The 18,078-nt window shown below is 44.0% G+C and overlaps 1 protein-coding gene across 1 annotated transcript in view; it reads left to right on the top strand.

Moving 5' to 3' along the window:
- Positions 1 to 18,078, top strand: part of NALCN (sodium leak channel, non-selective) — a 309,533-nt gene that overhangs the window by 194,411 nt on the left and 97,044 nt on the right. Inside the window, exons 14-15 of the mRNA XM_070751235.1 lie at positions 4,730 to 4,867; positions 17,120 to 17,194. Coding sequence (XP_070607336.1) covers positions 4,730 to 4,867; positions 17,120 to 17,194 — 213 coding nt within the window. The remainder of the gene's footprint in view (positions 1 to 4,729; positions 4,868 to 17,119; positions 17,195 to 18,078) is intronic.

Below are 18,078 nucleotides of genomic sequence, written 5' to 3'. Positions count from 1 at the left end.
TGTACTGTTAAAGTGACCAGAACAGAGAAATGTATGTATTTTAAAAGAAATGTAGAACTAGATTCTTAGACCGTGATGGCAAACCTATGGTTCACGTGCCACAGATGGCATGCAAAGCCTTCACTGTGGACATGCCTGCTGTCACCCCAGCCCAGAGGTGGGCAAAGTTGGCTCTACTATGACTTATGGACTTCAACTCCCAGAATTCCTGAGCCAATCATGGCAGCTCAGGAATTCTGGGAGTTGAAGTCCACATGTCATAGAAGAGCCAAGTTTGCCTACCTCTGCCCCAGCCCATCTGCACTGACTCCCACCAGCCAGTTGGTCTTCAGATCTATGACGTGCATGTGCAGGGCACACACATTGCATTTGGGAGGGGCTTGTGCACGCACCCCCTGTCCCCCATTTTGGGCCTGGAAGGCCTCCTGCACCAACCTAGAAGCCAAAACAGGCCATGGAGGTTCCACGCGCAGTCCCCACATGCCCCATTTTGGACTGGAAAATCTCCTGCAACAATCTAGAAGCCAAAAATGTGCGAAGGAGGATATGGTTCATGCATGGCCGAGGTGTGCATGCACTGAGATGATGATGATAATAATAATAATAATAATAATAATAATAATAATAATAATAATAATAATAACAACAACAACAAACAACAATAGTAATGATGACAACAACAACAAATACATTATTATTGTTATTGTTATTATTATTGTTGTTATTATTATTATTGTTATTATTATTATTATTATTATTATTCATTACATTTGTATACCGCCCCTCTCCGAAGACATGTGGGGGGGATGCTTGTGTTGCATTTTGGGAGTGCACCTACATGTTCATTCACGTGTGTGTGCACCTGCTTCGGACACTCCACATCAAAAATGTTCGCCATCCCTGTTCTAGGTGAATGTAGAAGAGGAACCCTACTGATTTATCTCCCATAAATGTAAGAATAGAACTCAGGTTCTCACTGAAAATGTCATTCCAGATTTTTCTTTGAGCTCAGTCCTGGGCCCAGCTCAGTAACATCCTCCTTGTTTGTTTATTTGTTTGTTTAATTGGATTTATGTGTCGCCCATCTCCAAGGACGCGGGGCAGCTTGCAACATATAAAAAACAATGCAACATACCTGACTCAGCGGTGTCAACCTCTAACCCCCAACATTTTTCCCTTAGACTATCCACGATTGACCTCTCCAGGTTCCTTAGAGGTCAGTAAGGGGCGTGCATAAGTGCACCAGTGTGCCTTCTATCCCCTGTCCAATTGTCTCTCCTTATCTCATTTATATTTTCTTCCTTTCAAATATGTTCATCTATACTTTTATATCTTTTCTTCTATTCTTTTCTTTATTTATATGATTACATATCTATTCTCTTCAATGTGTATTATGTATTGGACAAAATAAATAAATAAATAAATAAAATAAATAAATAAAACAAAACAAAACAAAACAAAACATCATAATCCAATTAATTTAAAACAGTTAATCTAAAAACCCCATAGTATTAAAATCAGTCATTGCCATTCACACAGCAAACATACGCTACATTTATTTGGCTAGGGGGCTACGGTCTAACGGCCTCAAGCCTGGCAGCATAAATGAGTCTTGCGGAAGGGGAGGGGGGCAGTGTGGATCTCTGGGGGGAGCTGATTCCAGAGGGCCAAGACCCCCACAGAAAAGGTTCTTCCCCTAGGTCCCACCAAACGACATTGTCTAGTTGACGGGACCTGGAGAAGGCCGACTCTCTTGGACCTAACTGGTCGCTAGGATTCATGTTTAATAGATTATTGCAGTGTTTTTCAGCTTGGACACCTTTAAGATGTATGGACTTTATTTCCCAGAATTCCCCAGCCAACATGGAGAATTTAGCTACCTGGGGAATTCAGTCCACACATCTTAAAATTACCTAGGTTGGAAAACACAGGAATGCAGAGATAGAAAATTGCCACCCAGAATCTTCTTAAATGGGTAGCCATATTAAATCAAATCATGAAAGTTCCTGGTTTTGTTTCACATATCAAACCAATGGCAACAGAAAAGCATCTTCAAACACTCATTATGGACAAGTGTTTGGGGTTCCTAGGTGAAAGGGAAGAGGAAGTCAGGCATTTTAGCTGGGCACGGTACTATTCCCCTCTAAGTAAAAGCCAACGTAAAGTGGTCAGCATGTCCTGACATTGAATCGTTTGCTCTAAATGCCTAAAGACTTAGCAGAGAGAACAATTGATTATCACATCCATTAATGTTGCTGAAGTACAAGCCCTGTAGGACCATTATATGTTTTTAGGAGAAAAAGAGAAAAAGCAGACCACTTTTATTTCCTAATGCCTCTAAATTCCATGCTTTCACATGGTGTCTTGACAAACACCACATAAATAGAAGCTTATGGTTGCCATGGCTACCATCTACAGCATTCTCTAGCCCATTTTTCTCAGATTGCAAGGTCTCTTATATTTTGTTTTGCAGGTGAATGGGGGTTTTTGAGATCCAATTTTGTATTTCATATTTTCCTTTTTCCTTGTTTTTTAATTGTTGAAATTATGGTTGGAACATGCCTTGCATTTTTAAACTCTCTTAGATACTTAGTATTTTTGTGCATTGTGCTTTTTCTGTTGAGGAAGATTTTTTTATGAGACATAGTTACTTCAGGAAATAGAGATTAATATTCTGATTAATATCACACTCGAAGATGTGAAACTTCCCCTAAAAACGGGGGGGGGGGGTTTCTGAAAAATGTGATTTTTTTTTCCCAGAGGCATTTTTTAAAAAAAATGAAAATAATATATTTTAAAAGAACCATTTTAATATCCTTGCTTTAAACATGAGATGGTTCAAATATGAAATAAAGGTGTGAAATATATACCAAATTTAAAAATAGACCACTAATCTCAAGAATAGCCATTCTTCAGAAATTCATGAAAATTATAAAAATTTTCATGAATTTCCCACACACACAAAAGAGGGTGGAAATTTCAGTGGGTCTTTCCTGTAGACTGAATACAGCCATCTTTGCTGAACTGCAATGATGAGTAGCATTAATTCAATTTTAAATAAAAACAATTAGAATAAATCTGAAGGGTTCTTCACACACATATACTGTACACACACAATTTAAATTTTTTTTTAAAAAAAACCCGCTCTATTTGCATAAATCTCCAGGTCTCATTTTCACAGCTGTTAGTTGTTCTGACAGCAAGATAGCTACATTTCTGATTCCTTTTAGCATAACTGGTGGGAAGTATATCTCTCAACTAAAAATATCTTGTTCTGAAAGCAAGATTGCTACTTTCTAAAGTTAAAATCACTGTATACTGCCGTATTATCTTAAAACTAATGTTTTTCCAGTGCAGATGTTGTCACTTACAGGAAATATCTTGGAACACTGTTAGAATAAATCATGTTATAAATGGTGGTTTTGATTTTCTTAGACAAAACGGTGATAACTTTTTTTAAAAAGTTCAAAAATAAATGCAGCTCCATTTAATACCAGAACCAGATTGTTACTACCAACAAATAATGTAAATGATATTTGTCTTTTTTCCTATGTTTTACTATGTGAGATATTCAGATCTGTATAAGAGTTTACACTATTAACCACGAATCACATTATGATCTTCATTCAAAAATGCAGATACAGGATTGAGTTCAGACTTAGTATTTAACAACTGCATGGAGGTTTTCTGATCATCTGGATATGGCATATGTGATATAAAGCTGAGAACAGAAACTGGAGAACTTTTTTCCCTATCTGAGGAATAGCATATGGAACCTGCTGGTGAAATATAGTCTGCTAGCTGTAAGAATGGCATTAAACTTTGCTTTTACAACTGTGCCTCTGAAATTCAGTGGTGCTCCTTGGATTTTACAACGGTTTATTGCTGTGATGTGTTTGGGCTTAAGAAACATAGTAAAGATATGATGTTTTGGAAAATATTAGGAACTTCTGCTAATAAACAGAAACATGCAGTTTCTACCAATAATACCATCAGAGCAGTGTACAACTACTTATTATTATTATTATTTATTGGATTTGTATGCTGCCCCTCTCCGCAGAATCGGGGTGGCTAACAACAATGATAAAAAAAACAACATGTAACAATCCAATTTAATAAAACAACTAAAAACCCTTATTATAAAAACCAAACATACACACAAACATACCATACATAATTTGTAATGGCCTAGGGGAAGGAATATCCTAACTCCCCCATGCCTGGCGACAAAGGTGGGTCTTGAGTAATTTGCGAAAGGCAAGGAGGGTGGGGGCTGTTCTAATCTCTGGGGGGAGTTGATTTCAGAGGGCCAGGGCCGCCACAGAGAAGGCTCTTCCCCTGGGGCCCGCCAAATGACATTGTTTGGTCGATGGGACCCAGAGAAGGCCAACTCTGTGGGACCTTATTGGCCGCTGGGATTCGTGCGGTAGAAGGCGGTTCCGGATGTATTCTGGTCCAATGCCATGAAGGGCTTTAAAGGTCATTACCAACACTTTGAACTGTGACCAGAAACCGATCAGCAGCCAATGCAGGCCGCGTAGTGTTGCAGAAACGTGGGCGAATCTAGGAAGCCCCACGATGGCTCTCGCGGCCGCATTCTAAACCAGATTGTCTGTGCAATCACGAGCCTGGTGCTTTATTTGCTTATTTCAATAAAGAAATAAGGAATTTATTTGCTTATTTCAATAAAGGATATATAACTGGCTTATTTGTCTATGTTTTGATCTAGGCCTTCATGTCAATGTTTCAAATCCTGACCCAGGAAGGATGGGTGGATGTCATGGATCAGACTCTCAATGCTGTGGGTCACATGTGGGCACCAGTTGTTGCTATTTACTTCATTTTATATCACCTTTTTGCTACCCTGGTAAGTTGTTGCTTGCACCGTATGCATACATCCATTTTCTGAACCCCATTTTGCACAAGTGCAAAACTAGCTCATCTTGGAGTAATATTGTCAGTACACCTCCAGGGATACCAAATGTGTGTTCTATCACTTTAGGTTACATGCTAAGGAGATGGACTTGCAGGGCAGAAACAGTTCAAAGGAAAAATGGTTCTTTTCTCTGTTTCAGCCTCCACATTGCCTGCCTGCTTCGGCTGCCATAGAAACAGGGAGTGGGGGGAAGGTGTGCTGGAGATGTCTCTAATTGTGTTTGATTAGGAAGTTAGGGAGGAAAGTTCTCATCACATACTGCCAGGCTACATGGACATGTTTATAGCCTGCTCAAGGTCATTAGCTTTGACGGGCCAGATGTGAAGCCCAACTGTCCAGTGCACCCACCATACATCTTGGGACATGGGTGTCAGCATTCCACACTGGTCAAACAACCAATGATAGAAATACTGTATTGTAACCAGAGTACATGTGGCAGTGGTGGTTTGTTCAGACAATAATACAAGTCAACGTATAGTAAAGATATTATTTTCAGGATATACAATATCTTCATAATATTACACAGTAATTGTAATACAGTCCATAATACATCTCTTCTTCGCACATAGCAAGTACATAGTACTGTATTACATATATTATCTCCTTCGCACACAGCTCTTAATATATTCTATACAATATCTTGCTCACAGTTCTTAGTATATTCTATACAGTATCTTGCACACAGCTCTTAGTATATTCTACACAGTATCTTTCACACAGCTCTTAGTATATTCTATACAGTATCTTTCACACAGCTCTTAGTATATTCTATACAGTATCTTGCACACAGCTCTTAGTATATTCTACACAGTATCTTTCACACAGCTCTTAGTATATTCTATACAGTATCTTGCACACAGCTCTTAGTATATTCTATACAGTATCTTTCACACAGCTCTTAGTATATTCTACACAGTATCTTGCACACAGCTCTTAGTATATTCTACACAGTATCTTTCACACAGCTCTTAGTATATTCTATACAGTATCTTGCACACAGCTCTTAGTATATTCTATACAGTATCTTTCACACAGCTCTTAGTATATTCTACACAGTATCTTGCACACAGGTCAGAAATACTTTATATATACTTAACCAGCATATATAAACAACAACATAACGAACATTTCATGATAAAGCATCAGTACATAATGCAGAGCAACAGCAGAATGAGAATGTAGCAATGGATTGTAACAGAGAGTCACACATCTGTCTCCTTTATGTTACCAAATTGCAGCCCAGCCCATAATTGCTGCCTAGCTCTTAAAGCAATATCATTATTTCCTTCTTGCAATCTATGCGGGCTTATCTTAATATATTGCATGATACTGACAATGGGGATTGGATGGTTTGCCCGGGGGTGTTATGAAAGAGGGTTTGGGGATTCTTTATATATGCATTTATGTGCCTTTTGCCTCAAAACTTGCTCATCTCTATCCTCGGATAGAGTCCTCGGAGAGGGTGGCATACAAATCTAATAAATAATAATAGATTAGATTAGATTAGATTGGATTTATTGGAGTTATATGCCGCCCCTCTCCGTAGACTCAGGGCGGCTCACAACAATGGTAAAAAACAATACATAGTAACAAATCTAATATTTAGCAATCTAAATTACAGTTTTAGGTTAAAAAATCCAAAAGAAACCCCAATATATAAAAAACAAGCACACAGTCGAATCATACACAGAAACTACATGGGCAAGGGGGAGATGTTTCAATTCCCCCATGCCTGACGGCAGAGGTGGGTTTTAAAGAGTTTCTGAAAGGCAAGGAGGGTGGGGGCAATCCTAATCTCTGGGGGGAGCTGGTTTCAGAGGGTCAGAGCCACCACAGAGAAGGCTCTTAACCTGGGTCCCGCCAGACAACATTGTTTAGTCATAGTTTAATAATAACATGGAGTTGGGGTTTTTCTTTTCTGCACTTCAAATGGAAGTGTGTCTGACAGTTCCTTTACTGATCCGTTCTCCCATTCAATTGCTTCTGGTCATTTTAAGTTTACTTTTATGGAAGAAAAATTGTTAGTGAATGTTGTGGTTCAGCCTGGGACCCCTCCGGGAATGGCTGATTTGCTGTCGGCTTCCAGCTCAGAGGGAGAGGCTGAGGACCAGGAGGTGCAGACTGACGAGGAAGCGGAATCCCAGGCTGAAGAAGAAGGACAGCCAGAGTTCCACCAGGGGGAGCTCTCCCCAGCAAGCAGCCTGGATTCCCTGGGGGAAGATGCTCATGACATCATAGATATGCGACAAAGGAGAGCTAATCAGAGACGAACTCAATTGGCTAGGTATTTCCAGCATTAGAGGTCACAGCTGGGTTTGGGTGTGGTGCTTGGGAAAGGATAAAAGGCGGCCCCACCCTTCCTGGCTTGTGGAGTTTTATCTTGGAGATTCGTGAGACCTGTCTGTGAACTTTGGTGGCTACAATCCTGGTTTGTGCCTTGGACTATTGAAACCTTGGGGGTGTGTGCCAGCAAGAAGCTTGTGAAATTGACTGGACATCAGGACCCTGTTGTAACGTATTGTAACCTGTCTGCTGTGAAGACAGGTTTTCCTTTGTGCTTATTTTTTCCTGCTATAAAATACTTTTGGGATTTTACCAGAGTGTCTGGCTGTTTTTTCAGTGGGTGTGGAGGTCTGGGAAAACCCAGACAGAACAGAATAAAACTCCACCAACCACCAGACACCTGGTGCTCATTTTGGAGGGGTGGTTTGGTTGTTTTGTTCCTTGCTCTTTGCTGCTGGTTCCTGGTTGGACTTCTTTTGTTTGTCGGCTTCCTGTTTTTGCCTGTCACCATGGATGTTTCTGCAGCTGACATACAGGCTGTCTTTGCAGAGTTGCGAGGGGACATTGCTCACTTGACCCAGACAGTCTTGTTATTACAACGTCAAGTGGAGGTTTTGTCCCAGGCGGCCCCACCCCAGGCGGCACCTGTGGTACCACCTTCAGCACCTTTGCCCAGAAGGAAATGTTTTGTGGCGATGCCGGAAAAGTTCTGGGGGGATCGGCGGCTGTTTTCTGCGTTCCAGAGCCAGGTGCAGCTTTTTATCAACGCGCAGATGATGCACTTCCCAGGGGATGACCACAAGGCGGCGTTTCTGTGCAGTTTATTGGCTGGCCCTACAGCGTCGTGGGTGGCACCTTACCTGGCCCGGGATGATCCGCTACTCCAGGACTACAATGCTTTTTGTGACTTGCTGCGTCACCAATTTGCGGACCCGGTGCAGGAACAAACGGCCACGCGGGCGCTGAAGCAATTACGCCAGGGTTCGCGCCCCCTGGTGGACTATATGGCTGACTTTAGGTCTCTGGCCGGGCAAGTCCAGTGGAATGAGGCTGCCCTGATCGAGGCCTTTCAAGATGGACTATCCGACACGATGTTGGACGCCTTAGTGCATGAGGTGATGCCCGGCACGTTGGACGGTTTGGAGCGGCATTGCTTGGCAATAGAGGCCAGGCTGTTGGCCAGGGAAGTCCGTCGAGCGGGACGGTCCAACCCCCGTGCATCAGGCGTCCCGCCGACACCTGTTTCGCGGCGGGGGTTGTCAACCGTAAGCACCCCGGCTCCGGTCCCTGCGCCCCGACGTTTTTCACCAGCGCTGCCTCCACGCTTGATGGATCGTGTTGCTGCCGGGGAGCCGATGGACGTAAGTTACGCCCGACCCCGACAGACCCCGGAGGAACGAGGGCGTCGGCGGGCAGCTGGGTTGTGCTTCTATTGTGGGGCCCCGGGACATTTTGCTGTCGTTTGTCCCCACAAGAGGCGGAGCACCGTGGCTGCCGTCGTTCCTGTACCCTACAGCCCTCCCGTGCTTCCCATGGCGTCCCCTGTGCAGTTACAGGAGACAACCCCTGGTGTCCCCGTTCCTGCCCTGAACTCTCCGATGGCGGGGCCTTCATCTGGATGTCCTCCGTCGCCGGAACGATCGGGAAACGAGGGGGGCCCGGCTTGGTGGCAACACTAGGTCGGGCGGGGATCCCACTTTCGTCTGACTCCACGACTCCCGAATTTGGACCGTTTTGACACCTGACGCTTGCGGTGACCTTGCATATCGCGCAACGGACTCGGACTTACCCCGCGTTGGCCCTTGTGGATTCGGGGGCGACGACGAACTTCTTAGACGAAGCCTTTGCCCAACGTCATTCCTTGCCCCTTTGTCCTGTTACCCCGCCATTAACTGTGGAGACTATCGATGGGCGGGTTTTGTTGGCTGGTCCCATCCGTTTCCAGACCCTGCCGGTGCGGATGTGCATCGGAACTCATGAGGAGGCCCTACAGTTTTATGTTACCAAGGGGCTTCATTTTCCCCTCGTGTTGGGGTTGTCATGGCTGCGTGCACATGACCCACAGGTGGTGTGGTCTCAGAACTTGGTCACCTTCTCCAGTTTGCAGTGCGTGGACCATCACCGACATGTGTGCGCAGCCCACGGCCCAGTAGTTCCCGCGATTCAATTACCCCGTTGCCTCGAGGAATTCGCCGATGTGTTCAACGAAAAAGAGGCGGATCGGCTACCACCACATCGGACGTATGACTGTGCCATTGACCTGCTCCCTGACGCCAAGCTCCCGGCTGGTCGTTTGTACTCCATGTCCGAGCCGGAGCTTGTGGCTCTCAAGGAGTTTGTGGAAAAGAATCTGGCCAAGGGATTTATTCGGCCATCCAAGTCCCCTTTGTCTGCCCCTGTTTTGTTCGTGAAAAAGAAAACAGGCGATCTTCGCCTCTGCTGTGACTATCGCCGCCTTAACGCCATCACAGTGCGGAATAGGTACCCCTTGCCCTTGATCCCTGAACTCATGGACCGGTTGCGGACGGCAACGGTATTCACCAAAATCGATTTGCGCAGTGCGTATAATTTGGTCCGGATGCGGGCCGGGGATGAGTGGAAGACAGCGTTTGGCACGCGTTACGGCCACTTTGAATATACAGTGATGCCATTTGGCCTCACCAACGCCCCGGCCGTGTTTCAACATCTGATGAACGACGTGTTCCGGGACATGTTGGACCATTTTGTGGTGATTTACCTTGATGACATTTTAGTGTATTCCCCGAACCATGCCTTGCATTTGACCCATTTGCGCCGGGTCCTGCTCCGGTTGCGGGAGCAGCAGTTGTATGCCAAGCTGGAGAAGTGCCAATTCTTCCAGACTACCGTCGAATTCCTGGGGCACATTTTATCTCCAGGTGGCATTTCCATGGACCCGAACAAAGTGGCCGCACTTCAGTCTTGGCAACCTCCACGACGGGTGAAAGACGTACAACGTCTTTTGGGGTTTGCAAACTACTATCGGGCTTTTGTTCCGGGGTATGCCACGTTAACCACGCCCTTGACTCGGTTGTTACAAAAACAAGTCCCATTTGGTTGGGGGGAGGCGGAACAGCGGGCTTTTGATGCCCTGAAAGCGGCGTTCATGGCGGAACCGCTTCTGCGCCATCCTGATCCCGCTCAGCCGTTTGTGTTAGAAACCGACGCTTCAGATGTAGCGGTTGGCGCAGTGCTTCTCCAAGCCCATCGGCCCGGTGACATGTTGTTTCCGTGTGCCTACTTCTCCCGGAAGCTGTCTCCCTCGGAAAGGAACTATACTATTTGGGAGAAGGAACTTTTAGCGGTGAAGGCCGCCTTTGAGCATTGGCGGCATTACCTGGAGGGGGCCCGTCATCAAATCGAGGTACGGACGGATCACCGGAACCTTGAGTATTTGCAGACGGCCCGGAAATTAAACCAGAGACAGATCCGCTGGTCTTTCTTTTTCGCGCGGTTCAATTTCCGCATCAGGTACACTCCCAGTGCCCAGAACCCCCGAGCGGATGCCTTGTCGCGCAAGCCAGAATACACGCACCCGAAGGAGCTGGCCCCTCTGCAGACAGTGTTACCCCCTGCAGCTTTGGCTGCTACTCAGGACCCAGTAGACTTGCGTCACCGTTTACGGGAGGCGCAGCGTGAGGATGGGTTTGTAGCGCAGAGAGTGCGGGAGTTAACACCCAATTCCCCATGGACGTTTCAAGACGGTCTGCTTCGGTACCGGGGGCAGCTGTATGTTCCCGCCGGCCCAGTGAGAGGGTTGATTATGACCCAGTGTCATGACTGTCCAGTGGCGGGGCATTTTGGTCTGTTTAAAACATTGGAGCTAGTCTCTCGGACATTCTGGTGGTCACGCCTCCAAGATGATGTGCGTTCCTATGTGGCCACCTGTGTCCAGTGTCGTACGGCCAAGGGGGTGACTGGAGCCCCACCGGGATTACTGCAACCTTTGCCCACGCCTGAGAGACCCTGGGGTGCCGTGTCCATTGACTTTGTCACTCATTTGCCTTCCTCTGCTCGTTTCACGGTAGTCATGGTGGTGATGGACATGCTCACCAAGATGGTGCATTTTGTCCCTTGCACTAGGGTGCCCACTGCCCAACTCACGGCTCAAATGTTTATTAGTCACGTGTTTCGGTTACATGGGCTTCCGGATCGAGTGGTCTCTGATAGGGGCACACAATTCACAGCCCGGTTTTGGCGGGAATTGATGTCGGCCCTGAATGTGTCCGTGTGCCTCGCCTCGACGCAGCACCCCCAGACTGATGGCGGTACAGAAAAAGTGATCGGGATATTGGAACAATACCTGCGGTGTGTAGTGGCGGATCGCCAGACGGATTGGTCCCGGTTTATCCCTGTAGCGGAGTTCGCTTTCAACAATTCCCGTCACTCATCGACCCGACTCACGCCCTTTTTCGCAAATTATGGATTTCACCCTCGCTTCTTTCCCTTGACCCTCCTAGATTCCCCGGTGCCTGCTGCTGAGGACTTTCTCTCAGAGCTGCAGGCGGTTCACGAGATGGTGAAGAGATACCTGAATAAAGCCAAGGAGGACTACAAGAGGGTGGCTGATCGCTCCAGACGGGATGTGCCCCCCTTGGTGGTGGGGGATCAGGTGTGGTTGTCCACGAAATATGTAGCCTCTGAATTACCCCGGCACAAACTAGATCCCCGGTTCCTGGGTCCTTTTCCCGTTGAGCGGGTGATTAATCCGGTGGCTTACCGGCTCACCCTGCCGGACAACTTGCGGGTTCACCCTGTGTTTCACCGTTCGCTGCTAGTCCCTGTCCCTCCCGATTGTCCGCTCCGTCCCAATGTTCCCGTGTTTCCTGCCCCGTGTGTTCGTGATCACCTCCCTGAAGCTATGGTACATGACGTTGTGGATTCCCGTTGGGTGGATGGGTGTTTCCAGTACAATGTGCAATGGGTAGAGGGGGATCCGGATGATTGCTCCTGGGTGGAAGCGGCGTTGTTGGACGCTCCCGATCTTCTTCGGGCTTTTCACGCCCAGTTCCCTCAGAAACCGCGTCCTCTCCACTGGCAGGTGGGGAGGGGCCTTCCGCGGGGGGATGGTGTTGTGGTTCAGCCTGGGACCCCTCCGGGAATGGCTGATTTGCTGTCGGCTTCCAGCTCAGAGGGAGAGGCTGAGGACCAGGAGGTGCAGACTGACGAGGAAGCGGAATCCCAGGCTGAAGAAGAAGGACAGCCAGAGTTCCACCAGGGGGAGCTCTCCCCAGCAAGCAGCCTGGATTCCCTGGGGGAAGATGCTCATGACATCATAGATATGCGACAAAGGAGAGCTAATCAGAGACGAACTCAATTGGCTAGGTATTTCCAGCATTAGAGGTCACAGCTGGGTTTGGGTGTGGTGCTTGGGAAAGGATAAAAGGCGGCCCCACCCTTCCTGGCTTGTGGAGTTTTATCTTGGAGATTCGTGAGACCTGTCCGTGAACTTTGGTGGCTACAATCCTGGTTTGTGCCTTGGACTATTGAAACCTTGGGGGTGTGTGCCAGCAAGAAGCTTGTGAAATTGACTGGACATCAGGACCCTGTTGTAACGTATTGTAACCTGTCTGCTGTGAAGACAGGTTTTCCTTTGTGCTTATTTTTTCCTGCTATAAAATACTTTTGGGATTTTACCAGAGTGTCTGGCTGTTTTTTCAGTGGGTGTGGAGGTCTGGGAAAACCCAGACAGAACAGTGAAGGAGTTGTCAGAAACAAGAGGAACTTCCTCTTGACTGATACTTGCTTTTCTCTATTTCTTGAGTATTATACCAATTGCAGATTGTTAAGTCAGTATTTCCCAATACAACCTCTAGCTTTGCCTTGTGTTGCCTTTCCTACAACTTTTGGGCATTGCCAGAATCCTCCTTCATTGCCTGCTTAGAGATATTCAGCTGTTGAGCTAGGGTTTGGTCATAACTTTTAATTTTATTATATGAGTGTTTTGCATTTGGATACTATTCAATAGGATTGTTTTAATTTATTACTGTCACTTTGAATAAAGATTGCTACTTAGATCCCAGGAATGGATACCCATTGAGGCAAATATCTGTGCAGAATTGTTTGGCAGAGACAACTTGCCTTTTTAACTGATGGGTTTTCACTTGTCGATAAAGGCAACTATGTTAATTCTTGGAAAGAATCTGAGGTTCAGATCTGTAACATGTAATGATCTGTGTTTACAAAAAATACAAGATATTTTTAAACAAGATCATGCTTCCCCTTTAATAGAGTATTTATTAACATCCCGAATCACAGCAAAACAGGGGTCATAATGAAGCAAGAACATATATTTAGTAAGCAAAGTTTTCTATATTTTCATTGCGTTGCAATCTTCCCATGGCTGTAATTAAACAGAAAGCTAATCAAACACTTGGGACAACAGCTGATAATTAGAAGTTAGTACAGCGCTTCCCTATTTTATGATGTCCGAATAAGCACATGAAAAATATCATGGTATGGCAAACCAAAATAAACGCAAACCAACAATTAATTTCAGATATAGATAGAACATAATGAAGGGATGCAATTTGAGCAGATCTTCATTGCTTTACACTTCTGCAATATGGAACAGGTGTTTTTTATAAGAAAGGAAATGTCCGATCCAATGGAGCATATGTAAAAACAATCTCATTAAATAGATGAAACATAAGGACTGATGGTGTTATCTGGTGCAAATTTGGCAGTTACAACAACAGCTTCTATTCAAGCAACTACCCAATTCATTAAGGGAAGGATTATTCCCTTTTGGTCTAATGTATAGTTATCCATGATCTAGGCAGAAATTGAATTTTCTAGAGGTTATATTCTCTTCAATCCTTGAGACATGTACCCTTCTAAATATAGATTTTCCTGCATCCCTTTCCAACATATATGTTATCCTAGGATGTTCAGATTCGTACATTAATGTCTGTGCATATACATAGAAACATAGAAACATAGAAGTTTGACGGCAGAAAAAGACCTCCTGGTCCATCTAGTCTGCCCTTATACTATTTTCTGTATTTTATCTTAGGATGGATATATGTTTATCCCAGGCATGTTTAAATTCAGTTACTGTGGATTTATCTACCACGTCTGCTGGAAGTTTGTTCCAAGGAACTACTACTCTTTCAGTAAAATAATATTTTCTCATGTTGCTTTTGATCTTTCCCCCAACTAACTTCAGATTGTGTCCCCTTGTTCTTGTGTTCACTTTCCTTTTAAAAACACTTCCCTCCTGGACCTTATTTAACCCTTTAATATATTTAAATGTTTCGATCATGTCCCCCCTTTTCCTTCTGTCCTCCAGACTATACAGATTGAGTTCATTAAGTCTTTCCTGATACATTTTATGCTTAAGACCTTCCACCATTCTTGTAGCCCGTCTTTGGACCCGTTCAATTTTGTCAATATCTTTTTGTAGGTGAGGTCTCCAGAACTGAACACAGTATTCCAAATGTGGTCTCACCAGCATTCTATATAGCGGGATCATATAGAATAGAACAGAACAGAACAGAATTATTTATTAGCCTAGTGTGATTGGACGCACAAGGAATTTGTCTTGGTGCATATGCTCTCAGTGTACATAAAAGAAAAGATACATTTGTCAAGAATCATGAGGTACAATACTTAATGATTGTCATAGAGGTCAAATAAGCAACGAGGAAACAATCAATATTAATAAAAAATCTTAAGGATACTAGCAACAGGTTACAGTCATACAGTCATAAGTGGAAGGAAATGGGTGATAGGAATGATGAGAAAAAACTAGTAGTAATAATAATGTAGACTTAGTAAATAGTTTGACAGTGTTGAGGGAATTATTTGTTTAGCAGAGTGATGGCATTTGGGAAAAAATGTCCTTGTGTCTAGTTGTCTTGGTGTGAACATTCTTGGTTGTGCTTTTTGATGTCATTATTGATGTTAGGTCAATAACAGGCCATAAAAGAGCCAGGGTGGCACAGCAGGTAGAGTGCTGTACTGCAGGCCACTGAAGCTGACTGTAGATCTGAAGGTCAGCGGTTCAAATCTCATCACCGGCTCAAGGTTGACTCAGCCTTCCATCCTTCCAAGGTGTGTAAAATGAGGACCCTGATTGTGGGGGCAATAGGCTGGCTCTGTTAAAAAGTGCCCTGGCTCTGTTAAAAAGCCGCCCTGAGTCTAAGGAGGAGGGCGGCATAAAAATTGAATAAATAAATAAATAAATTTTAGGTATGTATGTATGTATGTATGTATGTATGTATGTATGTATGTGTACTTTAATATTACTGCTATTGAGATGTTGATGGCCAGGGGATCAGAGGGAACAAGTGCTGAAAACTACCTTAATGTGAGTTCCAACCCATTTACATGCACATCATAATATAACAAGTACATACATACGAAAGGGACAGAACTTGCAATAGGATGGCCCGATAATGTTATTATCCTTTTAACAAAAGCCCTAGAACCTGAGGCTTCGCCTGTCATCATTAACAGTTGTTTAGAAGTCCTGTAAAACTTCTGTAACCATGACCAAAAAAAAAACCCTCTAGGAAATAGTGACAGAGACACAAGCAATAAAACAGCAGGAAAACATTGCAGCAAATGATAACTTTCAGGACTCAGAATGAGAAGGTGGGTAAAGTTCAAAAGTGTTAATTGTATGCACTTGGAAACAGATTCTGTAGAGAGCTGAGAGAAATGAATAGTTTTCACAGCAGAGGCTAAGATAGAAGTTACATTTGAAAAGCAAAAAACTGTGTTAGGAGTGAAGTCTATTATTAAAAGGGGATGGTGAAGTTAAATAATAAGCTGAGGTTTAACTGTTCTTTTGTGGAAATGCTCTAGAGTTGTTTTTGACATTCAGTAAAAACCTTCCTTCTGTGCCTGTTGTTCTCAGCCATAGAAATGGGAAACAATCAGCCTAAAACTGCACTGTATTTTGCAACCAAGACACAATTCTTTGATCAAATCTTGGAACAGTTTTTCATTGGGTTTTTAGCTGGAGCAGTGGCTGAACGATGGTTGAACTATTATTCAGCAATATATGTGCATATACTTATTATACTGTATATTCTACATGTTTGTATGTACATAAGCAACCCATAAAATCACTATCCAGAAATCCAAATGGTCTACAACTATATCTCTTCTCTATTTTGGACTTTTTCTTCTTATTTGTTTCACTAAAAGGATGTTAATTTATTTAAAAAATATTAAGTACAGTAGTACCTCTACTTACGAGCTGCTCCACATGCGAGTATTCCAAGTTACGAGCCGCGACGCTAGCAAAATTTCTGTTCGACACTTGAGCTCAAATTCGGGATACAAGCCAAGCTTCCACTAGGTGGCGCAAGAATCTCCTTGCTTCCAGTTATCTCGTCGCGAAAAACAAAGTCTAAAGGCATTCGTTCGAGATGCGAGTTGATCGACTTATGAGTTAGGGTCTGGAACGAATTAAACTCGTATGTCGAGATACCACTGTACACTGGTACCTCTACTTACGAACTTAATTCTTTCTGTGACCAGGTTCTTAAGTTGAAAAGTTTGTAAGAAGAAGCAATCTTTCCCATAGGAATCAATGTAAAAGCAAATAATGCGTGCAATTGGGGAAACCACAGGGAGGGTGGAGGCCCTGTTTCCTTCCAGGAGATTCCTAGAGAGGCCCCATGGAAACTTCTCCCCACATTTTCCAGCCCTGTTTCATCCCAAGAGATTCCTAAAGAGGCCCCACGGAGGCTTCTCCCTGCCTTTTCCGGTTACAGTTTCGGAGGTTCGGGTTTGTAAGTGGAAAATGGTTCTTGAGAAGAGGCAAAAAAATCTTGAACACCCAGGTCTTATCTAGAAAAGTTCGTAAGTAGAGGTGTTTGTAGGTAGAGGTACCACTGTATTCAGTTCTATTTTTATTTTATTTTGTAGATTCTGCTGAGCTTGTTTGTTGCTGTTATTCTAGACAACTTGGAACTTGATGAAGATCTAAAGAAACTTAAACAAGTAAGGTTGTTTGTGTTGGATGTTATTTATACCAAAGCTGTACTACGATGCATTCACTTCTCTCTCGAAAATATAGATGCATCTTCAGAAAGTAAAGTAAGAGCTGTGCATAGTGTATTAAAACTTGATATGCCTAAATGTTAAAGAACAATTAAAGAGGCAGGGAAAGGATCCTATGACTATATTTGTTGAGCATTCAGGAACTCATTTTCAATAGTGTTTAGCACAGGGCGGTCAAACTCTCAGGCCAGGGGCCAAATGCATCACATGCGGGCCCCACCCCACCCAGTTTAGCAAAGAGAGAAAAAGTCCTGATATGTCATGTGACGATGTGAGTTTGTCATATTTATCAAAATAATTCCTTGAGAATCCAGGCGAGAGTATCGTCTCACATCTCCCGAGAATATTAAGGATGGTGCATGTGGAAAGATAGACTGTGGACCTGCCTGAGCAGATTGCAAATACTGGGGCATCTTCCTCCCTTCCCTTCTTGGTCCTTCCTCGTCATCAGAATGATTGAACTTCCTAATCAAACAGCAACATTGGGCAGCAAGAGGGTGTTCTGTCGGGCTCTCTGTTAGACTCCGCCCAAAAATTCACAGGTATAAATTTCAGACACACACACGTTTGAAAATTCAAAACAATGTTCTTTATAATGAAAATTCACTTAAACCAAGCCCTCTTTTGGTATAGCAAAGAGTACTCGTCTCCAAACAAACTGGTAATTTGTACAAGTCCCTTATCAGTTCTGTGATACTTAGCTTGCAGCTGTGAGGCAATTCACAGTCCTTCTTTCACAAAGTGAAACACACTTTGCTCTGGTTTAGTTTCAAAGCAGGGAAAAATCAGCACACAAAAGATCAAAGTCAGTAAAGCAGTCACGA

The sequence above is a fragment of the Erythrolamprus reginae genome, chromosome 4 (assembly GCF_031021105.1).
Source record: "Erythrolamprus reginae isolate rEryReg1 chromosome 4, rEryReg1.hap1, whole genome shotgun sequence".
Lineage (NCBI taxonomy): Eukaryota > Metazoa > Chordata > Lepidosauria > Squamata > Dipsadidae > Erythrolamprus > Erythrolamprus reginae.
The sequence above is the reverse complement of the archived record's forward strand: the minus strand, read 5'-3'. Positions and strand labels throughout refer to the sequence as shown.